The sequence below is a fragment of the Eschrichtius robustus genome, chromosome 16 (assembly GCF_028021215.1).
Source record: "Eschrichtius robustus isolate mEscRob2 chromosome 16, mEscRob2.pri, whole genome shotgun sequence".
NCBI lineage: Eukaryota > Metazoa > Chordata > Mammalia > Artiodactyla > Eschrichtiidae > Eschrichtius > Eschrichtius robustus.
The window spans coordinates 546,799-573,664 of NC_090839.1; the positions used below are offsets into that span (position 1 = coordinate 546,799).

Below are 26,866 nucleotides of genomic sequence, written 5' to 3' on the forward strand. Positions count from 1 at the left end.
CCTGACATAAGAAATACATGTCACAGCACATGCCCCCACACATACCCACACAGCAACCAGACACACAAATACTAACACAGAGGCATAAACCGAGCCCTGCAGTCTGGACACACATGCACCAACACACAGAGACACGATGACACCAGCATCCAGACACACAACACACTGACACACAGGGTCCCAGCATCCCATGACCTCCTAACATACAGAAAAACACCAGGCACAGTGCACCCCATACACAACACACACAACATCACACGTTGCCCTGACATGCAGACGCGCTGTGGCCTGGACACACATCCACCAAGACCCAGACATCCCCCCACACCTTGTGTCCAGTCACTCGGATACTAACATACGACCAGCATCTTTGTCACCTAGTACGGGACACAGAGACATACCCTGACAACCTGATGGCCAAACAGGACACAGCTTGACATATGTGGTCATGCAGACACACACCTACCAATTGGATGCACCTGAGGGCACACACACTGAGCCCCCCCTCCCAAAATCCTGCATGTCTTGACCCTGGGGTGGCACAGTGAATGAGGGAGGGATTACACAGGTCTCTTTGGCTCTGATTTCCAAAGGAAGGACTGACTGACCCTCCACAGAGGGCCCCTCCCTGCCTCTTCCCCAGTATGGACACTTTGTGCCTCGAGAGAAGCAGCTCCCCAAAGGTCCCTGTGAGAAAAGGAAGACTCCAAATCTGCCCACATGTTTTGTGCCCTGCCCACAAACAGTGTAGCCAAACCTGCTCCAGCGTGGACAGAGCCTCGGGGAAGGAGGAGCACCTTTTACCTCTGTCTCCAAACCAGCGCTCCTTCCCTACTTCATTCATTCCCAAGTCTTGGTGAGGTGGGTGCCCTGTCACCCCCAGACCTGATACAAGCATCCCTGCCAAGAGCCCAGTTCTGGGGCATAAAGGAGCAAGGAGGGCACTGGCTGCTGGTCTAGGACCACCGCCCTAAAGTAGACAGGCTGCTCAGTCACCCCAATAAAGCCCACGGCCTCAAACTGCCCCGGCAGTGCCAGGAGCCGGGCCACTTCCTGAGCGTGGCCACAGGCAGACGTGGTCACAGGGCTGCTTGGCAAAGAGGCTGGATCCTGCTTTGCAGGCTCAAGGCCCCCGGGGGCCAGGAGGTCAAGGTCCCAGGGGAGGGCGGCCTCCTTCGCTGCCCCTTCCAGTCGCTTCCATCCGTGCGCCCTGGGCTTGGGGCAGCACCCAGCGCCCCATCGTGCCTCAGTTTACCCCAATGCCTGAAAAACACCTCCCGCCCGACGGAGGCGTAACTGGCCACTTCGCCCTGACGGCCCAGCCCACGCAGGCGACGGACGGGGTACCGGGCAAGCGGATGGCCGCACGAGCCCCCTCCCCCGACCCGTCTCTCCCGTCGCGGATAGCGGCAGGAATACCGCGAGAGTTCGCCCCCTCCCCCCCACAGTAAAACTGTCAAAGGTGGGAGGGGCGGGAGCGCGCATGTGCGCAGCGCGGCGCGCAGCCTGCGCCGCCCGGACCCCGCGCCCCGCGCCCCGGCCCGGCCCGGCCCCGGCCTCCGCCCGGCCCCGGCCCGCTGGGCGCCGCAGGTAAGCGCCCGGCCGCGCTCCCGGCCGCGACCCCGGGCGGCCCCCGCGCCGGCCGCGCCCTCGACCCTGACCCCGCGCGCAGGTCGGGGGGCCGGACCCGGAGCCCCCGCCCGCCGCCCCCGCCGCGCCCGGACCCCCGCGCCGCGCCCCGCGCCCCGCGCCGGCGTCGCGTCCCTGCCTCCTTCTTCTCCAGAAAAAGTCGCCATTTTGGTTCACTGCCTTTGGGCCCCCCCCTCCCCAGGCGCCCGGGATCGGCCCTTCCGGGGCCACGCCGGGCCCGCACCCGCCGCAGCTGACAGGTGGGTGGCGAGGCCAGCCCCCAGGTGTGCGTCCCCTGGCCGGCCTCATCCGCGCGCCCGGGCCTAGGCCGGGGTCCCGGGCCGAGCGGCCTGGGCCGCGGTCCCACCGCCAGCGTCGCCTGTGGTCAGCGCGAGGCGCTCCTATCGCCCCCTCCAGAGGGTCCCACCTCTGCGACCCTGCTGGCCCCTCTGGGGAGGGGCGAGCCCTTTCTCCTCCTGGTGCGCGAGTCACAGGCCTTGAATGGAAGGGGAGTCTGCCTCCTAGGCCAGCCCTGGTCCCGGGGACTCCCAACTCCGAATTCTCCACCCAAGCTGGAGGAAGACTGGAAAGGTGGGGCTCAGCAGGTACCCACAGTAGCCTCTGCTGGGGTCGAAAGGGCGCTGGCATGTCTCCTTGGAAGTATCAGTGTGAGGGCTTCCAGAGAAGTTTGTTTAGAGCCCTCTGGACCCTTACCGACCCCAGGCCCAGGATGTAGGCAGCCCCCTGACCATGGGCAGTGAGTGTCCCCATCTCTGATCTCAGCCGCCCAGATGGCCTCTGGACCTCCTAGGCACAGCAGGTCCTTCCTTTTCTCTCTGTTAGAAGTTAGGAGGTGTCCCTGGCGGTCCAGTGGTTAAGACGCCATGGTTCCACTGCAGGGGGCACCGGTTCAATCCCTGGTCGGGGAATGAAGATCCCACATGCTGTGTGGCGCAGCCTTAAAAAAAAAAAAGTTAGAAACCATCAGGGGAGGGGTAACCTGCCCACATGCCGCCCTCCCTTCCTCTGTGGCCTTAAGCGTCCCTGTGGGAGGACCCAAAAGGGCTGAACTCAGAGTCGCCCCAGCTCTCAGAGCCTGGGGTCCCCCAGCAGAATAGGCCCACAGAATCCCAGCCTCAGTCGGCGGAATGTTCTCTGTGGCCAGGGGCCTGTGGTCTCTGGAGTGGCACTGGTGGGCCTGTAGGTTGGGGACAGAGAGTCTCTTGAGGGTGGAGGTGAGGAGGAGGTCAGCCAGGTGGAGGGATCCAGCATGAGGCGTCCGTCTGGTTGGAGGGGCCCCAGCGGGAAACAAAGCAAGGCAGGGGGTCAGGGAGGGTGGCTCAGCTGGCACAGGGACCAGAAGCCAGTGCTGCAGGGTCCTTGGTCTGCTCCCCCTAGAGAGGGTGTGTGCGCAGTTGGGGAGTGGTTTGGGGCCCTCAGTGCCCACCTGGGCCATCTTCCAACTGTGTCCTGGGGAGAAGGATGCGAGGGCACCCACCTGGGCCCCAGAGCGTGGCCTTGGGTCTGGGTGGGGCTGTGGGGGAAGGTGTTTCTAGGTGCTGGGCCAGCACAGCCTGTGAGCCGGCAGCCACGCTGGTGTCATAATTGGCCCCCGAGGGGTGTCACTGGCCTCCCTCCCCTGGGGCACTCCGCCTCTCCTGGAGCCATCCCCAGCTAAGCACCAGGTACGAGGTGCATGAAAGGTGCATGATTCTCTCGCTCTCTGGGATTGTGTGTCTGGAGGCAGGGAGCCCCCGGGAGCTGGTGAAGGTCTCAGGACAGGGCTAGATTCTTCCACGCTGATAGTGTTTTCTGGGTCATCCAGGGAGACTTTGGCTGAGCAGCCCCTCCCCTAAACCGGAACACCCCCCCGCCCATCCACCCCTTCACCTGCTTTCCATTGTGGCCAGAAACACAGGCGGGCAGGCTCCCCTTCCTCAGGCCAGAGAGTGGGCCTGTCTGGGGCAGGGTCAAGAGCAGCCCATGTCAAGTCCTGAGTTGGGCCCAGTGGACCTCATGGGCCTGTCCACTTGCTCTGCAGAGATGACCGATCCCTTTTGTGTTGGAGGAGGCCGCCGGCTCCCGGGGTCCAGCAAGAGTGGGCCTGGGAAGGATGGCGGCCGGAATGAGGTCCGACTTCCCATGCTTCACGACCCACCGAAGCTGGGTAAGAGGAGTCAGGGCAAGGTCAACTCCAGGTGGTCACGGGCAGCGCTGGGGCCAGCCTGGCTCCTCTGGAGGGTGTGGTGGGCGCCCAGCCTTGGCTCCTGAGAGGCTTCCTGGGGTGGGGGCAGCCTGGGGCCCTGGGTGGACCACGGCCTCCTGCCCCTCGTGCCTCAGTGCAGGGGGAATGAGGCTCCTTCCAGGCGGGACCAGCGCCCTGGGTGGCAGACAAGGCTGCGGGGAATGCAGCCTCTGAGCCTTGGTGTGTTGTGTGCTGCAGGGCTGCCGGTAGTCCGGGGTGGGCAGACAGCGCCCAGCCAGGCCCCGCTCTGCTTTGACCCGGGAAGTCCAGCCAGCGACAGAACGGAAGGGAAGAAAAAGGGGCGTCCAAAAGCCGAGAACCAGGCACTGCGAGACATTCCTGTGAGCTCCCCTAGGGCTGGGTGGGGCTCTTGCAGGGTCTGCGGGGGAGCCCACTGCCTTGCCAGGCCTGCCTGCTGCGTGTCCAGTGCCGAGCCCTCAGCCCGGATCCACTGGCTGCTCCGTGTGCGAGGGCTTCGAGAGACGGCCTGGGGCCCAGCGGGTCCTGTGCGGGGCTCCTGCAGGCCTGGGGACAGTGCTGAGTCGGGGGCTGGCCAGCAGAGGCCTGGGTGGCTGCAGGGTCAACAGCCGGGCCTTTCCCACGCCCAGCTCTCCCTGATGAACCAGTGGAAAGACGAGTTCAAGGCGCACTCGAGGGTGAAGTGTCCAAACGCTGGGTGTTGGCTGGAGTTCCCCAGCATCTACGGGCTCAAGTACCACTACCAGCGGTGCCAAGGGGTAAGGGGCTGCGGCCTGGGGAAGGGGAGGCCCGGGGCCCACCCTGCCCTGGCTGTTGGCTTGGGGGTGTCCACGCCTGCCCTCTCCACCCAGGGTGCCATCTCAGAAAGGCTGACCTTCCCCTGCCCCTTCTGTGAGGCTGCATTCACCTCTAAGACCCAGCTGGAGAAGCACCGGATCTGGAACCACATGGACCGACCCCTGCCTGCCCCCAAGCCTGGGCCGGTCAGCCGGCCAGTCACCGTCAGCCGGCCCGTAGGGGTCAGCAAGCCCATTGGAGTAAGCAAACCTGTCACTATCAGCAAGCCCATCGGCATCAGCAAGCCAGTGACGGTCAGCCGGCCCGTGCCGGTCACCAAGCCAGTGACAGTCAGCAGGCCTGTGCCGGTCACCAAACCAGTGATGGCCAGCAGGCCCGTGCCAGTCACCAAGGCTGTGCCGGTCACTAGGCCTGTGCCAGTCAACAAGCCTATACCGGTCACCAAGTCTGTGCCAATTGCCAAGCCAGTAACAGTCAACAAACCGGTGCCGGTCACCAAACCAGTGACCATCAACAAGCCGGTGTCTGTGACAAAGCTTGTGACAGTTACGAAACCCGTGCCAGTTGCGAAGCCGGTGACGGTCAGCAGGCCCATTGTGGTCAGTAAGCCGGTGACGGTCAGCAGGCCCATTGCCATCAGCAGACACACGCCACCCTGCAAGATGGTGCTGCTGACCAAGTCTGAGAACAAAGCTCCTCGGGCCGCGGGGAGGAGCAGCGGTAAGAAAAGGTATGGGGTCTCCTGCTGGGCTGGGGTTGGGTGTCCCCGGCTGCAGCTCAGGGGTAACAGGGCCCAGAGCGGGCCCTCCCGCCCCTTACCTCCCTGCTCTCTGCAGGGCTGCAGACGGCCTGGATGCCTGCCCCCTCCCGCCCAAGCAGGCGAGGCCGGAGAACGGGGAGTACGGCCCGTCCACCACAGACCAGAGCTCAGCCTTCCCGCTGAGCACAGACCCCAGCAGCAGCCCCCTTTCTCTGGGCAGCAGACCCTTGGGGGGCAAGGAGGCGCCGAGGGCCGCGGGCCCCGTGTCCCTGCCTGAGGAGGGTGCGGAGCGCACGAAGCACAGTAAGACGAGAGCAGGGGGCGGCGGCAGGGCGGGGGCGGCGGCCAGCCGGCCCGAGCCTCCCGATGGTTATTTGACCAGAGCCTTTGTTCTCTGTTTTCTCTCCCCCGAGTCAGGAAGGAAACAGAAGACACCCAAGAAGTTTACGGGTGAGCAGCCCTCCATCTCAGGGACTTTCGGACTCAAAGGTGAGGCCTGGACCAGCCGGGCACCTGTGGGGCCGAGCACACGCGGCGGCCGCGCCCTCAGCCTGCACCTGCCCCTCCCGCGTGTGCACGTAGGCCTGGCCAAGGCGGAGGACAAAGCCCGCATCCACCGCGCCAAGAAGCAGGAGGGGCCGGTCCCCGAGGAGGCGCGGAAGAAGGGGCCAGCCCCCACCAGCGCCGTCAGCAAGGAGGTGCCGGCCCCCGTGGCCCACCCAGCCCCAGGTGGGAGCTGCCGGGTGGCGGGGCACAGGCCGGGTCTTGATGGTGGGGCGGGTCCTGAGCCACGGGGACGGGGGCCGAGCGTGGACCCTGGGTTCTGTGCTTGGCGTCCAGGGCATCTGGGAGCTCCTGCCTGCCCCTGAGGCCCTGGCCCTGCTCCACAGGTGGCCCTGAGGAGCAGTGGCAACGGGCCATCCACGAACGGGGGGAGGCCGTCTGCCCCACCTGCAACGTGGTCACCCGAAAGACCCTCGTGGGGCTCAAGAAGCACATGGAAGTGTGTCAGAAGGTAAGGCTGCCCCCGGTTCCTGGGAGGGGAGGCGGCCCAGGGCCAGCTGCTCACAAGCGTGCCCGTCTGCAGCTGCAGGATGCACTTAAGTGCCAGCACTGCCGGAAGCAGTTCAAGTCCAAGGCGGGCCTCAACTACCACACCATGGCTGAGCACAGCGCCAAGGTACGCCACTGGGCCCAGCTGCCGTCTGGCCCTGCCCGCTGGCCGCTGGTCTGCTCCCCCCGCACCCGCGCAGCTCTGCCTGCTGGCCTCTCACTAGCAGAGCCTAGTGGCTCCCGTGCCTGACTGGGGGCGTCCGTGGCCCCGGCCCCTGGGCAGGGGCAGGGGCCCCGTGGTGGCGGGGGCACTGAGGCTGGCCTGCCCCCCAGCCCTCTGACGCCGAGGCCTCGGAGGGGAGCGAGCAGGAGCGGCGGGAGCGGCTGCGGAAGGTGCTGAAGCAGATGGGGCGGCTGCGCTGCCCCCAGGAGGTCAGTGGGCCGGCGGGTGCGGGCGCCAGGCGGGATGGGGCCCGCCGCGCTCCGGCCACTCACCTGCCCCCGGCACCCCAGGGCTGCGGGGCCGCCTTCTCTAGCCTCATGGGCTACCAGTACCACCAGCGACGCTGCGGGAAGCCGCCCTGCGAGGTGGAGACCCCTTCCTTCCCCTGCACCCACTGCGGCAAGACCTACCGCTCCAAGGCCGGCCACGACTACCACGTGCGCTCGGAGCACGCGGCCCCGGTGAGCGGCCCACAGCCCGGCCTCCTGTCCCTCAGGCACCAGGCAGGCGCGTCCATGTGCTGCCTGCCACGCGTGCTCCGCCTTCCTTCCCAGGGGCCCACGTGCATCGTGGGTCGGGGGGAGTGAGCCTGGGGTGGGCTTCCGTGTCCCCAGGGCGCTTGCTCGTACGTGCTCTCTGTGGCACGCGCCGCGTGGCTCCCGTGGCTCATCCGGCCTCCCCCTCCCCACCCCCGCAGCCCCCCGAGGAGCCTGCAGACAAGGCCCCCGAGGCTGAGGACCTGTTGGGTGTCGAGCGGACCCCCAGCGGCCGCATCCGCCGCACGTCGGCCCAGGTCGCTGTGTTCCACCTGCAGGAGATCGCGGAGGACGAGCTGGCCCGAGACTGGACCAAGCGGCGGATGAAGGACGACCTGGTGCCCGAGACCGCACGGGTGAGCCCAGCCTCCCAGTCTCTGAGCCTGAGGCCCCCATGACCTGGGAGGGCGTGGTTGAGGGCTTTCTCAGCTCTGCAGGGAGTGTCTGGGTCACCTCCAGCCCAAGCCCCGAGCTTACCCCGGCACCTGCCCACGTCTGCAGCTCAACTACACGCGGCCCGGCCTTCCTGTGCTGAACCCCCAGCTGCTGGAGGAGTGGAAGAATGAGGTCAAGGAGAAGGGCCACGTCAACTGCCCCAACGATGTGAGCCAGGGAGGCTGGGCAGGCGTGGGAACGCTGGGACTGAGGACGGAGGGCCCAGGGGTGGCCTTGGGGGGGGAGCCCTCCACGTGGCCCCTGCAGGGTCCTCAGACGGAGCCCCACAGGCAGAGAGGCCTTGACCTCAGCCCTAGCGGCCCAGCCTGCCCACACCCCTGGGCAGGGGTGACTCCTGGGATCAAGTCCCCCCACTTGCCCGAGATGGGCCCCGGGTCCCCCGGGCTGGGCGAGGGGTGCACACTGGTCGGGGGGCGCCTGCCGGAGGGCCCGCCCCCACGGTCGCCTCCTGCCCCCAGTGCTGCGAAGCCGTCTACTCCAGCGTGTCCGGCCTCAAGGCCCATCTGGCCGGCTGCAGCAAGGTCAGTGTCCAGGCCCTCCCGGCGGCCAGGCGTGCGTGCTTGGTGCTCCCAGCTGCCCCCCAGAGGTCCGCACACACCGGGTGTGCGCCCCTGCCCCTGTGGGGCCAGGGCCAGCGCAGCCCAGGACGCTCGCCGCCTCCAGCCCTGGCCGTCAGTCACTCGGTCTCGGGTGGTTCTGCCTGTGGGGGTTGCTCGTCTGTGCCGGGGCAGCCCGACCTGGGCTTGGGGTAAGGGCCCTTAGCAAAGGGCTGCGACCCTTCCCAGGAGCACCTGCCTCCTCTCACCCTCTCCTCGCTTCCCGCCTCCCTTGCAGTGGGGGCACCTTGGTGGTCCTGCCACGGAGTGGCCTCGTGGGTCCCCAAAGCACACCTGTCAGGCACCCATCCAGATGAGCCACACAGGTTGGGGTGGTCCTGGCTGCGTCTGGGTACTTCTGGTCCTCCAAGGGCCAGTGGTGGGGGCCAACCTCCAGGGGCCGGACTGCCCTGTGCCTTCCAGGGGGACCACCTGGTGGGGAAGTACTGCTGTCTGCTGTGTCCCAAGGAGTTCAGCTCCGAGAGTGGCGTCAAGTACCACATTCTCAAGGCCCACGCGGAGGTGCGTCAGGGACGGGCCTGGTGTGAGAGTCCTGCCGGGCCTGCGGCTGGATGCGCTGGCCCCATGGAGGGGGCCGGGAAGGGCAGGGGCGTCAGGGTGAGGGCTCTTCGTTTGAGCGAGTGGGCGACGTTGAGGAGTCTGCTGGTTTCTCTGCAGAGCAGTCTCCGGCTTCCCTAGAAGCTCGGGTGTCCCCAGGCCCCAGGTCCCCTGCCGCCCCGTCCTCCAGGGTCCTGGGGCCCAGGGTTTCCATCGCTGCTTCCCTCCCCCAGAACTGGTTCCGCACTTCGGCAGACCCGCCTCCCAGACACAAGGGCCCAGACTCCCTGGTGCCCAGGAAGGAGAAGAGTCCGGCTGGCGGGAAGAAGCGGGGCCGCAAGCCCAAGGAGCGACCCCCTGAGGATCCAGCCCCTGGGACGCCTCCCCACCGGGACGACTGGCCCCCAGGAGGCAGAGACAAGGGGGCCCGGGGCTCTGCTGGCCGGAAGGTGGGAGCCGGCAAGGCGCCCGAGAAGTGAGTTCGGAGCCTGGCAGGTGGGTGGGGCCCGGCCCTCTGTGTCCAGGGTGGGGCTCCAGAGCCTCCTGCCCTCCAGGTCTCCACCCCCCACCCCTGCCTGTTCATCTGTCCAGCGGGGGCGGCCAGCCCTCTCCCCTCCCCGAGGGTGGCCCTGCCCCACACGGGCTGCCGCAGGGCACCTTGGGCTGGGGCTCCCGGGAGGGCCAGGGCAGCTGCAGAAGTGCAATAGTCTGGAGGGACCTTCACGGGCCGGCAAGAGGAAGGGCTACAGCCTGGGCTTCGGTGCTGGGGCGGCATGGAGCAGGCAGATGGCCTTCTGGTCCTCGGCATGTGAGCTCCATGCCCCATCTGCTTTCTCGGGCCCAAGGCTCGGGGGTCCCTGGTGGCCCGTGGTTCTGGGCTGATGAGGGTACCTGAGCAGCCTCACCTCGTGACCCGACACTGGAACCCCGGCACCCCCCAGCTACCTCCCGGGACAGACCCCAAGTCTGACAGCTGCCGTGCTGACCTGCCCGCCCCACTGCACCCCATCCCCCCCACCCCCACCCCGCCATCTTCTGGTTCCTGCACTTCCACTCTCTACCTCTCCAGGCCCACCCTCCCCTGCGGTGCAGCCCCTGCTGTGCCCGGGCCCTGCCCCACTGGCCCGTGTGCAGCATGGTGGCGGAGGCAGGCAGCCCTGCTGCACTGTCCCCAGTAGCGCTCCCCACTGGGGGCCAGGTGGAGGCTCTGCTTCTGCCACCGCAGGGCTGTGGAGCAGGGGCCACGTGAAGTGAGCTCTGGCCTCAGCCTCCAGCTTCGCTAACGCCGCTGGCCCAAGTCGGGTAGCCTGATGGGTTTAGGGATGGGCCAGTCTGGGTTCCGGGGTCACCTGGGGCCCACGGGCATGAGGGGCGGGGACCTGGGGCCTGGCTCGAGTAGTGACCACTGTGGGAAGCAGCCTCTGTCGGTGGCCTGGGTTGGCCCATGGCCAAGCTCCTGTGGGAGCCTCCTTCCCCCTTTTTTACCTGCTCCTTCGTTTCTGGTTGTGTGGCCTTTTGATGTGAGAGCCGAAGGCCGGGGGGAGCTTGGCCAAGGTCACAGTAGGTTGGTGGCAGCTCCAGGGCTCTGTCTTGGCTCCCTTTGGTGCCCTGAGGGCAGCGAGGTCTGTAGGTTGGGTCAGGTGGCGTCCAGGGCACCCTGAGGATGCGGCCACGTGGTTTCTGACCTCCTGCCTGGGCCCCACCTTCCAACCATGGCATCGCTGGGACAGGGAGGGTGCTCAGAGCTGCTGTGTTTGGATGGAGGCTGTTTTCCACGGGGGGGTGGGGGTGGGCTGAGGGCTCGGCCTTGCCGACCCTGGATGATGTGAATTTTGATATTTGCCCGTGTGCGTGTGTCTCCTGGGTGTAGTGGATGCCAGTCTTGTTGCTGTGACAAGTAACAAACCTTTTTTTTAATTCTGTTTTTTATACGAAAACTCACAACAATCTGACATTTTGGTGCTAAGGGTTTCCTGGTGCCGACGGTGGATCTGGGGGCTGGGCTGGGGTCCCTCTCCTGCTCAGGGAGGCGGTGCTGACTGGGCACCCCTCTGCCCCCCAGCTCCTGTCCTCCTCCAGCCCCTGGCGAGGAGGGGCTGCAATCCGGGCTCAGCTCTCCTCACCCTGCGCTAGGGAGACAGTTTCCAGGAGGGCTTTGGGGCCGAGGCGCCGTGCTGCCCGTCTCCGGCTTCTTCCTTCAGCCAGAATGCTCTGACGCCAGGCAGTCCTGGCCTGAGGTGCTAGGGAGGGGGTGTGGAGACGTGGACTCCCCCGCCACTCACACGCACCTGATCTGATCAGGGGGTGGAGGCCTGGGCAGGTGCAGGTAATCCAGCATCAAAGGCTGAGGCAAGCAGCATGACTTTGGGGCAGGAGGGCTTTCTTTCCTGTGTTCCTGGGTGTCACTGGGGTGCAGCTGGTGGAGGTAGAGGTGGCTCGGGCAGCCACCGCAGGGGCAGCTGCCGGGGGGAGGGTGGGGAGCAGGCACTGATGGGAGCCCCACGCGCACTTTGTCCTTGTCACCAATGGTTGGAGGAGGTTGGACCTCAACACCTCTGCTGGGGATAGCTGCCTGCCCCGGCCTCTCAGGTACTTGGCCCTTGGGGAGCGGGGGCTGGTTTTGGCTGGGGGATGCGTTTCATTGTCACCCCCGAAAGTCCACGTGTGGTCCCTGGCGTGGGAACCCCACCAGATATGTGGGAAGAGGTGGGGTCCTGGGTAACTTGATGTTTAGCACTTTAACCCCCTTCTTTGTCTTTAAGGTGGGCGTGGGGACTGCTGCCAAAAGTGGCGCTGGGTTGGACCCCTCTCTCTCCCCTCTCCCCTCCCGGCTTCCATGCTCTGGCTGGTGGGTGGCAGCAGCAAGCTGGTCCTCAGAGCCCTCCTCCTACGGTGGCAGAGCCCTGGGCGGCTCAGCAAGATCTGCCCACTTCCCACTCTGGTGGGAGTGCAGCCAGGTAGCCTTGACTGACACCTTCAATGAGAGGGACTGAGCGGCAGACACCCCCCTCCATGCGGTGGGTGTGGACCCTGCCTGAGACCCCAAACCCAGGGCACAATGTCAGGTCCCTTTCTGAAGATCTACCTCTGGCCCAGCCCACGCCCCCTTGCCCTGAGAACAGGAAAGGGTCGACTCAAGGGACCGACACGTCACACGAAAATAGGATGCGCTTTTGTGCTCATGCAAGGGCAGATGAGTGTCCCCTGGTGTGAGTGGTGGCCCTCCCAGTCGTAGGCCCCTCCTGTCCCTCTGGTTTGGAAGGGAAAGAATGGGTGCACCCTCACCCATAGAGGGGAGGACTGTCCCGGTGTGTCCCCCTGGGTGGGCCCCAGGCAGCTGTCCTGGAGGCCTGGGGTTTTGGGGGCAGCCAGCACCTCCTGCCTGGCAGCCACACATCCTGTACTTGGGGTTTCTTGGTTTGGGTGTTTTAATGGCAGTTCTCCGTAATAAGTGCATTTCGAAAGAGAGGTTCCGGCTATCAACTTGTAACCATATATATACGTATATATTCTATCTACAAAGTGTTTATTTGCAAGATGTTTTGACGGTGAGCTCGGGCCCTGCCCGCCTTGTGACCATCTGTCCCCGGTCCTCGTCCCCGCACCCCGGCCCCAAGTGGCACGGGGGCGGGCCATCAACTGTATGTATTAAAAATGACTGTATCAAATAAATGTTTATTGATTTTTTTCCAGGGGTTTTGTGCAGCTGAGTTTGTGGTAAAGCGCGGGTTGGGGCCCTTCCCCGCACTCGCGCCGCGCGGCCTCGTGGGGCTTCTGGTTTGGGGGGCGCGCGCGTCCTGGTGGGACTTGTAGTCCCCGGGGCGCGCGCAGCCTGATGGGACTTGCAGTCCGCGGGGCGCGCTGGCGGGCGCCTGGTGCCGGCCCCGAACCACAGCTTCCGACAGGCTGCGCGGCCGGCCCCCGAGCCCCGCCCAGCCCGCGGAGAGGCCCCCGAGCTTATGGCTGCTCTCCCGGCCTCAGCCGACGCACCCCGCCCGGTGCCGCCGCCCCTAGCGGCTGGAGACGGGCCAGACTGGCTGGAGGGGAAGAGCGAGGACCGGTAGGCGCGGCGCGCCCCTCGCGTCTCGTGGTGGGGGCGGCTCCGGGAGCCGAGCCTGGACCAGCGGAGGGTCCCCGGGGCCTGGCGGTGGCGGGCCCTCGCGGACGGCCGCGGGAAGGGGCCCGTGGGCAGGGCCCGCGTGGGGCCTCGGTCTGTCCCGAGCAGACGGGGCGCCGGGCCAGCGAGCACCCGGGCTGGACTGTGCGCCCGCCGGATGTTCCTAGATGGTCAGTTCGTTCCGGGAGCCGCACGGGCTCGGCCTGCCCCACTCGAGGCCGGAGGTCGTGATGCTGGGCGGCGCGGTGCTCAGTGCTTTCCGACTGCCGGCCAGGCTCCGGGGGAGGGGACCCTGGAGGCTCTGGGGGCTTTTCAGGAGGGGAGGTGGTGGGGGTCGCTGTCACCTGGTTGGGGGGGCGGCTTCCGCTGTCAGCCTCGGGCCAGGCCCCAGGGGGTGACGGCTAAGCGGCGCTCGGGCGAGGGCTGGCTCCTCACTTCTGGATCTGAACCGTCCCTGGGCCAGGGCCAGCGCTGGCCCCAGGTTGGGGCCAAAGGAAGCTTTTCCAGCCAGGTACCTGTTCCTGGGAAGTGCCGTGGCCTGGACTGCTTGGGACTGTCTGGGTGCTGCCAGCAGAGCCGCTGGGCAGGCGGGGAGACGGGTCGCAGGGGTGAGCTGCCGGCAGGAAGAGGCTCCCTGGGCCTGGAGAAGCATCTTGTGTTCCTCTAGGCTCACCCCCTCCTGGGGAGCAGTGACTCCGAGCCTGGCTCAGGGTGATAGGGTGGAAGAGGGAGGATCTGAGTCTGTGACACCTATTAGTTCCAGAGAATCTGATGTAGCCTGAGACCACATAAGCTCTTGAGAAGAACGCTCCCTGCAGACACAGAACGGTGGCAGCAGCCGTCTGGCTCTGCCCCGTGCACAGACCGCGTAGTGGGCATGGGTGCCCCTCACGGGGCCGGGGCGGCAGTGGTCTTCCTCTCCTCGGGGCATGGTCCTCAGGGGACAGGAGGGGAGCCAGGGCCCATGGGGTGGCCCTGGAGCTGCCTCTGGACATCACGGGGAAATCGCTCCCGTTACACCCTGCCTTCTCTGCGATGTTCCTCAAGCACGTGCCCTCCCCCTCCGTCCCTGCATGGCCTGAGGGGGCCAGAGCTGGCTCTGGTCAGTGTCCGGGTGTCTGTGCAGATGTCTCCAAACCGAGGCTCTCCCCGCCTGACCACGGCTCCGGCTTCGCCTTCCGCATCATCGTGGCTGCACGATGTGGTCGGTCTACCTTGCCGTGGCTTCTTGTGTGCCTGTCCCTCCGGAAGGTCAGTCCGGTGAGGACGGGGACCTCGGCCTACCTTTGCACTGGACATGCTGGTGGACAAGTGAGCACCTCGCAGTGGTGACAGGGTACCCCTCGGGCTGTCCCTTGGTGAGGTCCAGGTGGGCACGGGTCTGGGGGCTGCCACTGGGCGCCTGGAAGGAAGCTGGCTGGACTCGCCTAGAGCAGCGAGAAGGAGGGGGTCCCATAGGGGGATTTCCAATGGGGGGGTGGGGACAGTGCAAGTTCCTGGAGCCTGTTGCACCCCTTTAGGGCTGCAGCCCCCCCAGCCCCCCAGTTCTCTCCCTGCTCTGAGAAAGCTGCCCTGATTTCCCTGTCCCTGAGCCAGTCTGGGACCGCCCCGCCTCCCCAGGCCAGGCCCCAGTGGGCCAGCTCCTCCCTCCTGCTTCTGGCTTCATTTGACTCACTCCCCTGGGAAACTTTCCTAAAGCAGGACAGGGCATCAGGGCTCCTCAGCCCCGAGCCTGAGTGCGGTGGGCAGGGCGGGAGCAGGAGGGAGCAGCTACCGTGGGGCAGGCCTGTTACCCTGAGGCAGCGCCCGGGAGGGGCCCCCTTCAGTGTGCGGACCCCAAGTGAAATTCTTTCTCCTCTGAGCCCCTGCCAGCCGTCTCCACGTTGATGTTGTCGGAAGCCGACTAGGAAAGCTGGTGTATGGGCTGGATTAATCACAGGGAGGGGGCCAGGGACCTGGGACAGGAGTGAATACTGCAGCCGCCCACCCGAGGGCCTGCTCTTCCTCCTGCTGCCAGACTGGGGCGCGGCTGTGTCCCCAGCTGAGCAGTGAGCGCGGGTGGCCTTGGGGGACGTGCTGGAGCCGTCGTGGAAGGGGTGGGGCGGGCAGTTATTCTCGGAGGAGGCCTCAGCCGGCTAGAGTTTCAGGTTGTTTATGCCTCTCGGAGGCACCTGGGGGCAGGGGTGCCCAGCTCAGCGCCGCTCCTCGCTGACGGCTTGGCCGGCCGAGAGACACCTCCGATGTCCCTGTCCCGCTCGGGGGGGGGGGGGGGGGTGGGGTGCGGGGGTGGGCCCTGCAGTTCCCGGCAGACCAGGGGTCTGGAGCTTTCTCCAGGCTCTTCTGGAGGAGGGGGCACAGTGGTCCTCAGCCAGCCCTGGGTGGGCAGCGTGCCAGCTTGAGCACAGGAGGGGCAGTTCACACCCGATGCTGGCCTGAGGTCCGCCTGGCTGTCTTCGGCAGGTCAGTGCTATTAATATCAGGCCAGCGCACGGCCCCCAGCCGGGTGATCCTCTTATGCCGGTAGCCTCGGCCTCGGAGGCCAGCGGTGAGTGCTGTTGCTTCGGCACGGGTTCCCGGGGCCTCTCACCTGCTGGCCCCCCGCCTCCCAGGGGACAGCCTCTGCCAGCCAGGGCTTGGACCCCACTTCGGCTCCTCACCTGCTGTGCTGCCCACCCGTGGAGGAGCAGTTCCGGGGGCTGCTGAGCTGTGCTAGGGGGCTGCCGGGGGTCGAAGAGGCGGCGCGATGATGGCCTGCACACACCTGGGATCGCCCTGCCGTCCCGGTTTCCCCTGTGTCCTGGCCATGAGCAGCCCCCCGGCTTACCCTGGCATCAGGGTCTCGGGGTGCTGGACCCTTGGCGCAGAAGGCAGGTGAGTGGCAGGCCTGCTGTCTTCCGGTGAGGATGCCCGTCTTTGCTGCGTCTCGGCCGCCCCCAGCCCCGTGTGCCGTGTCTAGTGGACATCAGGGCAGAGACAGGCCAGGCAGGTGCTCGTGGGGACCAGCTGCCGGCTTTGCTTGGGGCTCTCAGTTACCAGCCGACCTGTGTCCATGTGGCTCATAACCCTTTGGTTGAAATTGCCTTCTGTCCTTGTGGCTGGCAGCACCCTGGCCATCTGTGAGCAGGGAGGTGAAGTCCTTCCCACGTCACAGTTTGTCCCGTTGTGAAAATGGGGTGAGGCCTGCTCTGAGGGCACAGTGAGCTCTTTCCCCGGCTTTGAGAGGGAGCCGGGCTTTTGGAGGAGGCAGCGGAGCTGGACTTGGTTGCGGACCCGGCCCGATGCCGTTCAGGCCTGTTGCAGGCCTGCGGCCGGGCGGGTTTCTGGCAAGGTCGTCCCTGGCTAACCTTCGGCTCTTCCCCGAGGAGGCGTCCGTCCCGGGCTGTTGGCACCACAGGCCTTGGACGTCGTCAGTGGTAGTGGTCGTCGTCACCTCAGTAGAACAAGGGCCAGTCACCGAAAGGGGTGAGGGCTCCTGCTGGACGGGCCAAGGGCACCAGCCTGGGGTGAAACGCAGGGGAACGGGAGCAGCGCCAGCCCAGGCCTCCCATCCCACATCGGTCCCGCGAGGCCGTCTGGCTGTCCGTGAGCGTGCTGGGCACAGGGGCTGGTTTGCTGGGGCGCCGAGGCCCTGCTCCTTTGCAAGCCAGGCTTTCTGTGTTGGCTTTTCCTCCCCGGGTAGAGGCGCAGACTGGACTTTTTCTCTGGGGCTGTGCGGAGCTCCGCTCTCCGGCTGTAGGCTGTCGGTCATCTCCAGGGTCTGTGGGTCGCTTGCGGGCAGGACAGCTGTGTGTGAGCCCTGGGGGCCCCGTGCTCGCTGTTGGGGGACAAGTGCGTCCAGGGCAATGGCCAGCGCTGCCCTCTGGCCGGGGCCTGAAGACACCACTGCTTGCGCTCCGTCCGTCTCCTGCTTGGCTGAGTGAGACATCAAGTGAGCCGTCACTGCCCCGTCATCTGGGTGTCCCACTGTGTTGTTTGCTCCACGGACGCGTAATTGCTGCTTCCAGAGGCAACACAGGCAGCCAGTGACTCCCGGGGCTCGCTCCCCACGCCGTCCCAGTGACGGAGGACCGAGGCGGCCCGGTGCTCTCTGTCCCCCGGACGGTGCTGCACGCCTCCTGTCACATCCGATGGCCGGCTTTCCTGCTGCGTAACTTGTGCTGACACGGCCCTCTGTGCCCTCGAGAGCTGCTGGTGTGGCTCGTCACGTGTTAGGCCTGAGCTAATTCCTCCCACTGCTCTCCCCCCGCCCACACACGTGTGCACACAGACGCAGTCCTCCTGGCTCTTGGCAACGCTGGGTGTGCTGGGAGCACCGCACAGCTGGAAAGGCCAGTGTTCCTGGCGGGGGATGCCCGGGCCACCCTGAGCAGGAGGCGCCTGTCATGCCCTGGGCCAGCCGGCCCTGCCCTCGCGGGGACATCTCCCCGAGGCCACTTTCACAGCACCCTGCGCCCTGGCTGGGACAGCAGGCTGTAGCGGTGACAGCGAGCTTCAAGGACAGACAGAGGCGTGGTTTGGTTTCTGATAAAGCAGGGGCGTGTGCTCATAAAACATGCAAACCTGGTGGAGGTCCTTGCTCCTGCCCTTGGTGGCCGTCTCTGTGCACGCGTCTCACAGGCTCCCGCTGGCTTTCATGGCTCGAGGCGCTCTGCCGTCTCACCTGCTGGCGCCTCGAGGAGGCCGGCCGTGTGTGATGCCGGCCGTGTGTGGCGCCTCCTCCGGCTCCCGCCCGCGCCCCGAGCAGCATCACGGGGGCTCCAGCCACGGGTGGACACGTGTCCTGCCACGGTTGTCCGCTGCACCCCCAGCTTCCCGGTGCTTTCTTCCTGCCTAGCCGATCAGCTTGCCTCCGGAGTCTCCGGGGCAGGCCTGCAAGCTGACGCCGTGAGCAGCCTCTCTCTCAGGCAGTGGTGGAAGCGCCTTCTCCCTAAGCTGGTCCTGCCCCCGGGGCCACCTTCACACTGGGTCTGCGTCCCAGCCTCTCAGCATAGGCTGAGCCGGCATCGGGCAGACGCTACCTCTAGGCGGGCCCTCAGCCGAGCCGAGCCTCCCCAGCTGTCCCTGAAGGCTTTGAGGCCTTGAGGCCTTGGGCCAGTCATCACTTCTGTGCCCTTTAGGGGTATAAACCTACAGAGAAGCCAGCACAGCCCCACTCGAGTGGCGTGGCACGGCGAGAGCAGGCACAGGTGGCGTCTGCGTCTCCCAGGCGGGTTCCCGCCTTGTGCACGGCCTCTGGGGGCCTCCGCCCTTCGGCAGGGCGCCCTGGGTCTCCCTCCCGGTCCGTCCACACCACCTCCGGCCCATCCCTTTTGTCAGCGGCCTCTGTCTCTGGAGCCCCTCTCCCTGCGTGCCCCGCAGGGTGGCACAAAACTAGAGGGCCGCCCAGAGTGTGTCTGGGGAGAGGGCATAGTCCTCGACAGGGTCTTGAGTGTCCTTGGCGTGCCCACCTCTCATCTCCTGGGGGAAAGGGGGCCCTCGTGGCCCTGCTGCGGCCCAGTCCACGTGGGAGGAAGAGCTGGGCCCGGACAGCGCTCCCCTTGTGTCCTCCTTGCCACTTGCTGTCCCTCTGGATTTGTAGACAGTGACAGTCCGAGGCCCCGGGCCCAGCGGATGGGCCGCGGCCAGGTTTGCTGTGTCCCGTGCACGAGCCCGCTCACCTTGGCCGTGCCCACGTGCCTGCGTGGAGGCACCACGTGGACCAGTCACGCCAGGCCCAGTGTGGGGTGGCAGGGGGGCTGGTGGCCCTGGGCCGAGGCAAGCGTGCCCCCGCCCCCCCCCCCCCCCCAGCAGCAGCAGCAGCAGCAACGCAGAGTCCTTGGACAGGCTTCTCCCACCCGTGGGCGCCGGGCGCTCGCCCAGGAAGCGCACCACCAGCCAGTGCAAGTCTGAGCCGCCCCTGCTGCGCACCAGCAAGCGCACCATCTACACGGCGGGGCGGCCGCCCTGGTACAACGAGCACGGCACCCAGTCCAAGGAGGCCTTCGCCATTGGTGAGCGTGGCTGTGGTGCGTGAGTGGGCCGAGGCCGCCGCCCGCCCAGACCCCCGAGTGGGCGGGTCAGGCAGAACCCACCGCCATGCCCGAGCCGGTGTTTCCCTGACCCGCGCCGCTCGGGCCCCTCGGTCCAGGTCAGCCCGGGGTGGAGGCAGCGTCGGGTGGCGGGCACCGCTGGGACCCATCTGTGAGGCTGACCTGGGCCACTCCGCTCAGGGTCTCTCTGCTCCTCCCCACAGGCCTGGGAGGCGGCAGTGCTTCTGGGAAGACCACTGTGGCCAGAATGATCATCGAGGCCCTGGACGTGCCCTGGGTGGTCTTGCTGTCCATGGATTCCTTCTACAAGGTAAGGGTGTCCTGCACGAGCAGCTGCCTCCATGAGGTCCACGGCTCCTGCCCCTGCAGATGCTCCTCCCCCCGCAGGTGCTCCTCCCCCCGGTGCTCCTCCCCCCAGGTGCTCCTCCCCCGCAGGTGCTCCTCCCCCTGCAGATGCTCCTCCCCTTGCAGGTGCTCACCAGGCAGCAGCAGGAACAGGCCGCCCACAACAACTTCAACTTCGACCACCCAGATGCCTTTGACTTCGACCTCATCATCTCTACCCTCAAAAAGCTGAAGCAGGGCAAGAGTGTCAAGGTGCCCATCTACGACTTCACCACCCACAGCCGGAAGAAGGACTGGGTAGGCCCCGCAGGCTCAGCTGCACGGGGCTGGCGCAGGGGCCTCAGGGCCGCTTCAACACACACGATTCCTTTGCAGAAAACGCTCTACGGTGCAAACGTCATCATTTTCGAGGGCATCATGGCCTTTGCTGACAAGACACTGCTAGAGGTGAGGACGGGCTCCAGGACGGATGGCCTGGCTCCCGGATCCTCCCGTGGGACTCACCTTAAACCTGCCTCCATCCCCGTCCCGTGCCGTAGCCCCAGGGTTGGGTGAGGAACGGCATTGTCTCCTGAATCTCACCCCCCCTGAGTCAGGGTTTTGGCTGCTGTTCTCTTCGGTCCACGTGGCTGCCAAGGTCAGAGCGATGTTGGTGGGAGTGGGTTCACCTGTGGGTGTGCATGTGTGTATTCTTGCCTGGGAGGGAGCCAGCCTCCTGCGTCTGCACTGTTTGTGAGGACATCCTGTCCCCTGGGAGGCTCTGGGCAGCTGCCCCAGGTGTGACCCACTCCGGGCCAGGCCTTGGGAGCCACCTTCCCCGCCCTGCCAAGGCCCGAGGGGGCACAGCCGGCTATGCCCTTGTCCTTGCTCCTTCGCTGGTCCCGAGTGTGAGTGTGCTCAGGCCCCAGGAACCCCACTGCTCGCCACGCACGCACACGCACAACACTCCACGTGCAATGCACACCCCCCCCACACACGCAGCCACACCACACGCTCCCCCCACCCCCGCCCCATCCAGACCCGAGAGGTGCCGCGCAGGGCTGGTCTGCTCCTGGGCCCACACGCGGACCGGACGTCTCTGCCGGAGGCCGTCGCCTGTTGCTCACTCTGGTCCTGCTGGTGACAGGGCCTTGCAGCCCCCTGTGTCAGGCCCGCTTCAGCAACTCACTGTCCCCGTCCAGCTCCTGGACATGAAAATCTTCGTGGACACGGACTCTGACATCCGCCTCGTGCGGCGGCTGCGCCGTGACATCAGCGAGCGGGGCCGGGACATCGAGGGTGTCATCAAGCAGTACAACAAGTTTGTGAAGCCCGCCTTCGATCAGTACATCCAGCCCACCATGCGCGTGGCAGACATTGTGGTGCCCCGGGGTGAGCCGGCGGCCCACCTGGTGGGGGGAGGGCAGGGGGCGGGCAAGGCCGGACCTCACCCTCCCTCCTGTCCCGACCCAGGGAGTGGGAACACAGTGGCCATCGACCTGATCGTGCAGCACGTGCACAGCCAGCTGGAAGAGGTGAGCCGGTGTCCAGGCCCTGCTCCCCACTGCCACCTGCCTGGGCAGCGCCCACGTTTACTGCCCCGTCGTGTGCCGGCCAGAGGCAGCTGGGCTCCCTGAGGGACCATGGGGCACGGAGTATCTCCAGCGCCCCCAGCCTGAGCTGGGCCTCGTACGGAAGGGTGCGCTCCTGTCCCTCCAAACCCTTTTGGGCCACCGTTGGGTTTTGGTGCCGAGTCCCACGTCCTGAGCATCCTAGGAGGTCACACACCGCGGGGCGGCCCAGGGCGCCACCCACCCCTCGGGCAGGCTTTACGATGGGGTGCTCGGGGCCTGCAGAACAGAGCCCCAAGGGTCCTGGCTCTGACAGCCCAGCCCAGAGGTGCCCACGCCAGAGGCCACAGGGAGCTGGCCCCCTCCCATGGCAGGCAGCCCCCCGGGACTCTCCCGCTGCGGGGCTGTGGTGTGTCCGTGCCTGGGTGGGGGCGGCCCGGCTGGCTGAGGCACACGGTGGCGACAGGCCGTGCCGTCCGGTGACTCCGAGGTGAGCAGTCTGCTATCACTGATGCCCCACCCCATTCCCTTGTGTCTCCCTGTGTCGCTGCCGCAGCGTGAGCTCAGTGTCAGGTAAGACTTCCCACACCTGTCTGCACAGACGGAGGCATTTCCAACATCCACAGGGAGCTCGGAGTCTGGGTTGTCACCCAGGCAGGCAGCGAGGTCCCCTCCCACCATGCCCACCCCCTGTGGTGGACCCACCCCAGGCACAGAAGGAGTGGTGTGGTGGCCGCCACACCGCTTCTACCTGCCCTTGCCAGTAGTCAAGGGAATTAAGGCCCAGAGAGGTTAAGGTGTTTGCCCAAGTTCACACAGCACCCTTACTCTAGGCTGGCCAGACCTCTCTGGAGGCTCTTACCCGACTTGGGGCTGGTTGTGTGGGGTCGGACCCGAGGGCACAGCTGTCCTGAGCCAGCACCGCTGTGCCCCAGGGCTGTGGCCCCAGGCCTGTCCTTCAGCAGCCAAAGGGCCTGGGTCTGCGCCTTCTCTGCTTGAGCCGAGGGGCGGGTCTTTATTCCCCCAAGCGGTGCTGAGGCACCCCACCCCCCGCGTCCCGGCACCCCGGCCCACCCTGGCCCTGGAGCCGAGGCACAGAGAGCCAGGAGGAGTCCCCAGGAGTCCTGGGCTGCGTGTCCTCCCTGCCCACGAGAGGGATGGGGCGCCTGTCCCCACGCAGTGGTCGGCGGAGCTGGGAAGCACCAGACCGAGCCTCCAGCTCGAGCTGCATTGGAAATGCCTCCAGGCCCGGGCGCCGGCCTCCAGCTTCCTGCCCACGCATGAGTCTCCGCTTGCCTCTCACCCGGCCCGGGGCACCTGCGGGTCTGGCCACGTCATGTCCTCTGGAAGCCTTGGTTCAGAGAAATGAAAGTTTCCAGGAAGCGTGGCTGTGGTGGGTGGGAGGGAGGGACCCGCAGGGCCGAATGCAGTGGACTCTCGGGTGCTCGCGGGCCCGGGGGCGCGGGCTGCAGGGTCTCCCTGCCACCAACCCGGCCTCCTGCTCTTCCCTTCCCCAGGCCAGCCGGTGGCCACGGAGACCACCGTGCTCCCCGCTAAGTGGTCTTTTCTCTCTCTTCTTTTCCTCTTCTTTGTAAACCCTGGGGTTTCCTGCCCTGTTCCCTCCCTGACCTACTCTTCGCCTCTTCACCCGGTGGGCAGAGGAAGCTGCGCTGGGATCTGTGAGGACAGAGTGCTCTGGCCGTGGTGCTGCCTGCGCGCTGTGTGCCCGGCGCTCTGCAGGCTCCGCCCCTCCCCTCCCCCCTCCCCCTCCCCCCCCACTCCTCCTCCTCCTCCTCCTTCCCGCCCCACCCCGCTCCAGGCTGGGGCAGCAGGGGCAGTGCGAAGCCAGCTCTGCCCGCCTCTCCTGAGGGGGCCGCACATCACCTGGGGGGAAGCCTTAGGCGCGGCTTGGCCCCAAAGCTCAACTGTTTCCCCAGGGAGAGGTGTCCTGAGGTTGGGGTCCAGATGCCCAGCTTGGGGGCTAAGATTCATCTGCACGTGTGAGGCCTCGCCCTCCCACTGCCAGGTCCCGAACGGGGAGGGGACCTGGAGCGGGAAGAGAGGCTCGCACCGCAGCCCCTGCTTCCTGCCTAACGGTCAGCTGCTCTGCCTTCCACCCTGTCCGTTAACCATGCCTGGCTGTTACGGGGGAGGGCATCTCGGGATGGGCCCCTCCCTCCAGATCAGCCACTGGGAGGGTGGCCTCCACCCTGCACACCCACCGTGCCCACCACGACTGCCCCCTACAGTCTGCAGCGGGAGGATGGGGCTCGGGGGGGAGATGCCCCTTCTTGAGTTCCCAATCGCTTTGTGTCCCCAGGGCCGCGCTGGCCTCAGCGCACCAGTGCCACCCCCTGCCCCGGACGCTGAGTGTCCTCAAGAGCACGCCGCAGGTGCGGGGCATGCACACCATCATCAGGTGAGGCCCATCCCACTCCCGCGGCCTGGCGGGCGGCCTGGCGGGCGGGGCCGACCTTCGCTAATCCAACCGGGCCCGCCCTTGGCAGGGACCGGGAGACCAGCCGCGACGAGTTCATCTTCTACTCTAAGAGGCTGATGCGGCTGCTCATCGAGCACGCGCTCTCCTTCCTGCCCTTCCAGGTGCGGGGCGGGGGGAGGGAGGGGGCCGGGGGAGTAGGGGGGAGGGGAGGCTCCTCGCGCTCACGCCCCGCCCCCGCCCTGCGCAGGACTGCGTCGTGCAGACCCCGCAGGGCCAGGACTACTCGGGCAAGTGCTACGCGGGGAAGCAGGTACCAGGGGCCCGACCTGAGCGACCAGGGGCTGGGGCGGCCGGAAGGCGGGGGCCTGGCTAGCTCAGCCTCGTCCCCCCAGATCACAGGCGTGTCCATCCTGCGGGCCGGTGAGACCATGGAGCCGGCGCTGCGGGCCGTGTGCAAGGACGTGCGCATCGGCACCATCCTCATCCAGACCAACCAGTTAACCGGGGAGCCCGAGGTGGGGGGCCGGGGGGCGGGGGGGGCGGGGAGCCCAGGCGCAGCCTTCCGTTTGGGCCGCCCTGACCCTGCGGCCGCCTGCAGCTCCACTACCTGCGGCTCCCCAAGGACATCAGTGACGACCACGTGATCCTGATGGACTGCACAGTGTCCACTGGCGCGGCGGCCATGATGGCGGTGCGGGTGCTGCTGGTGAGTGGGCGGGAGGGGGGCGGCGGGCGGCGGGCGGGCGCTGGGCCCGGCTCACGCCCTCGCCGCGCAGGACCACGACGTGCCCGAGGACAAGATCTTCCTGCTGTCGCTGCTCATGGCGGAGATGGGCGTCCACTCGGTGGCCTATGCCTTCCCGCGCGTGAGAATCATCACCACGGCGGTGGACAAGCGCATCAACGACCTCTTCCGCATCATCCCCGGCATAGGTGAGGCTGCCCGGGCCTGTCAGCGACAGCTGACGGGGGGCAGGTGGGCCTGAGTCCCCACCACAAGGACCTGCTTCTTCCCCCAGGGAACTTCGGCGACCGCTACTTCGGGACCGACGCCGTCCCCGATGGCAGCGATGAGGAGGAAGGGGGCTCTGCGGGGTAGCCGCCCACCCCGCCCCCAACCCCTCCTGCTTCCCCGGGGCTTACAGAGTAGAGATGCTAACTTATTTGAATTAAAAAACGTGTTACCGGTGTACCTTGTCTAAATATTTTGTAAAATAAAACTTGAAAATGAAGCTGTGACTGGTTAGCTGGGGTGCGGGAGTGGTGTCCCGCCTGGGCCCCCAAGCTGCGAGGCCACTGTGGAGAGGGAGGGACTGAGGAGCCTGGCCTCCGCTGGGTCCTGGTTAGGCCCCCGCCTTCCCCGCAGCAGGACAGGGGCTTCTGGTCTTGTACGTGGCTTTCCTCACCGTCTAGAGTCAGTGCAGATTTAGGAGAGGGCAGAGCTGGGCCGGCAGCTCCTGGCCCTGCTAGACTGGCCCCTCGGTGGCCACCTGGCCTGGGCCTGGGGCTCTGGGTCTTACAAGATGTCAACAGCCTCCACAGCCACTTCCCTCCCCCAGCACGTGTTTGTCCGCAAGGCAGGGGCGGAAATGGGTGTGGGCGGGGCTGGAGGAGGGAGTGAGGAACCGGCCCTGGCCTCGCAGGAACCCCACTTGCAGGGGACGTGGCCGGTGCCTCGCCGAGCCGGCCACACCGCTCAGGGTCAGAAACCACATCCCGCCCTGCCTTCACCGCTCCTGGGCAAGGGCACCGGCGAGGGTACCGCCAGCCTGGCTCGAGAGCCTGATGCCGATCGATTCGCAGCTGCTGCGGGTGAGCTCTCAGAACCATCCCCACCCCGTCCTCCGCCTCCTGGCCTGGCACTTGCCCTTTCCTGCCCTCCTGGTCTCCTCGGTTTCCCCTCACCTCACAAAGGCCAAGTCATGGAAAAGCTTGTCATGGGGCGGGGACAGGAAGTCCCTGGGTGGGGCCCAGGCCAAGGGCAGCAGATAAAGGCGGGAGCTTGTCCAGAGGTGGCCAGGCGCCAGGGTAGAGGAGCGACACAGCCCCGAGGTCAGCAAGAGGGGCATCTCCTCCCCAACCTGGTGAGTTGACCCTCCCCCATATCTCCAGGGCCCCATTCGTTGGTTGGTTGGTTGGTTCATTCATTCATCCTGTGCTCTGTGCCTGGAGCCTGGAGGCCGCAGCAGGCCTGGCCCTGCTCAGGTGCTGTGACGCGGCTGATACCCTTCTGTCTGGCCAGCTCTTCCCAGATGAGCAATGGGGCAAACTGTTGACGAGGAGCTGGGCAGGAGCTAGGTCGTCCTGGGAGGGTCCCCGAGTCCAGCTAGAGGATGAGCAGCTCCCACAGAAGAAATCAGACCCACATGTGCTGATGCGTGTGCAGATGGCCACATGGCCCCAGACACACACGTGTGTGTGATGCAGCTCAGGGCCCCCACCTCACTCAGCCACCAGCCTCTGGGGGTGGGACGGCTTCCTCCCACTTCTCGAGGGTCGGTGGTGGCCTAGGGCCAAGCCCTGCCTGCTCAGGCTGGGGTTCCTCATCAGAGACGAGGTCACGGCTTAGGGGAGTTCTTGGGCCACTTCCTGCCAGGACCCCAAGGGGTGGTAGAAGAGGGTCACCTTCCAAACAGACCTGACAGAGGGTCTTCGGGGTGCCGATGGGAGGAAGGGGCAATCCCTCCAGCCCCAGGGAGCCTCCTGGTCCCAGAAACAGGACCAGGATCCAAGGTCCAAGGCCGTGCTGGGGACAGGGCTCAGCACAGCCACTGGAAACATCGGGGGCTTCCCGTCTGGGAAGAAACCTTGGGCGGTGCCCTTCAGGGCCGGAGGAGCCCACCCCCAGGGAAAACCTCTCAGGCTGTGTGGCAGCAGGGACTGATTAGCAGCCCCTGGTGTTGCCTTCCGGGCACCTGGGCTCCTGTGGGCCCAGCAGAGGCCGAGGGGTCGGGGGGAAAGGGGAAGAAGCTGAGGGTGGGGCTGCAGCCTGCAGCCTCAGAGCCCGGGACAGGACAGGGGGGCGGGAAGCAGAGCCGGAGCCCCTCCCTCACTTGTCCAGAAGTTCCTGGGACACAGGGTGAGGAGCCCAGAGGAGCAACGTGCCTGCTGAGGCGCCATCAGCCGCCCGGGCAGCGCCTCCAGGACTGTCCAACCTGAGAATGGTGAGCATCCAGGGACAATCTCAGGTTCGTCAGCCCGCGAGGTGCCGCCCCCTCCCCAGCAGCAGCTGCCACGGGGCGAGGGGCACGTGCACTTGGGCCGGTCGGCAGAAGGATCTGGAGGGTCGGTACCACCTGGGCAAGGGCTCCGCCCGTCACGGTGTCTCCGCTGGGCCACCTGGCGTCAGGACGCACCCACAAGACGCCTGTATCCTGGGCCCAGCCTGACGCAGCCCTAAGTGCTCCAGGGTGAGTCCGAGGAAGGGGCACCTGTACAGGTTCCCGGGCCAGGGCCGGGGCACGAGGCAGCCAGAGATGCTGCGGGCCGCTGGGAGACTTCCAGGCTCTCTGAGGTCAAGCTGAGGGCTTGTGGGTAGCAGGAAGGGAGGGG

The 26,866-nt window shown here is 66.5% G+C and overlaps 2 protein-coding genes across 8 annotated transcripts; both read left to right on the forward strand.

Annotated features, from left to right (window-relative positions):
* Positions 1–1,541: 1,541 nt before the first annotated feature.
* ZNF512B (zinc finger protein 512B) lies at positions 1,542–12,525 on the forward strand. 7 transcript variants are annotated; one of them, XM_068525031.1, is made up of 16 exons: positions 3,346–3,796; positions 4,073–4,215; positions 4,483–4,611; positions 4,705–5,381; positions 5,488–5,714; positions 5,829–5,900; positions 5,994–6,140; positions 6,302–6,426; positions 6,499–6,591; positions 6,798–6,896; positions 6,978–7,148; positions 7,385–7,579; positions 7,725–7,826; positions 8,138–8,200; positions 8,699–8,797; positions 9,067–12,525. In XM_068525031.1, exons 1-16 carry the CDS (start codon positions 3,613–3,615, stop codon positions 9,310–9,312), a joined length of 2,772 nt encoding a protein of 923 aa, XP_068381132.1. In that variant the 5' UTR covers positions 3,346–3,612; the 3' UTR covers positions 9,313–12,525. The 7 variants fall into 7 exon arrangements, with proteins under 7 accessions (XP_068381127.1, XP_068381130.1, XP_068381128.1 ...); XM_068525026.1 differs by adding an exon at positions 1,542–1,590 and having other exon boundaries at positions 3,671–3,796; positions 4,483–5,381; positions 5,829–6,140; XM_068525029.1 differs by adding an exon at positions 1,874–1,889 and having other exon boundaries at positions 3,671–3,796; positions 4,483–5,381; positions 5,829–6,140.
* On the forward strand, positions 12,486–24,546 carry UCKL1 (uridine-cytidine kinase 1 like 1). The gene is given in 17 exon segments (XM_068525032.1): positions 12,486–12,559; positions 12,561–12,686; positions 12,688–12,893; positions 18,738–18,940; positions 19,183–19,289; positions 19,451–19,621; positions 19,700–19,771; positions 20,506–20,695; positions 20,777–20,838; positions 21,431–21,447; positions 23,195–23,293; positions 23,382–23,475; positions 23,562–23,624; positions 23,707–23,829; positions 23,913–24,020; positions 24,091–24,247; positions 24,334–24,546. Coding segments are annotated over 17 exon segments (1,950 nt in total). The 5' UTR covers positions 12,486–12,487; the 3' UTR covers positions 24,414–24,546.
* The last annotated feature ends 2,320 nt before the right edge of the window (positions 24,547–26,866 follow it).

Coding starts and splice junctions, on each gene's coding strand:
- ZNF512B (XM_068525025.1), top strand. CDS start 3,613: ATGTCAAGTCCTGAGTTGGGCCCAGTGGACCTCATGGGCCTGTCCACT. Junction 3,797..4,072: donor TCACGACCCACCGAAGCTGG/GTAAGAGGAGTC, acceptor TGTGTGCTGCAG/GGCTGCCGGTAGTCCGGGGT. Junction 7,580..7,724: donor TGGTGCCCGAGACCGCACGG/GTGAGCCCAGCC, acceptor CCACGTCTGCAG/CTCAACTACACGCGGCCCGG.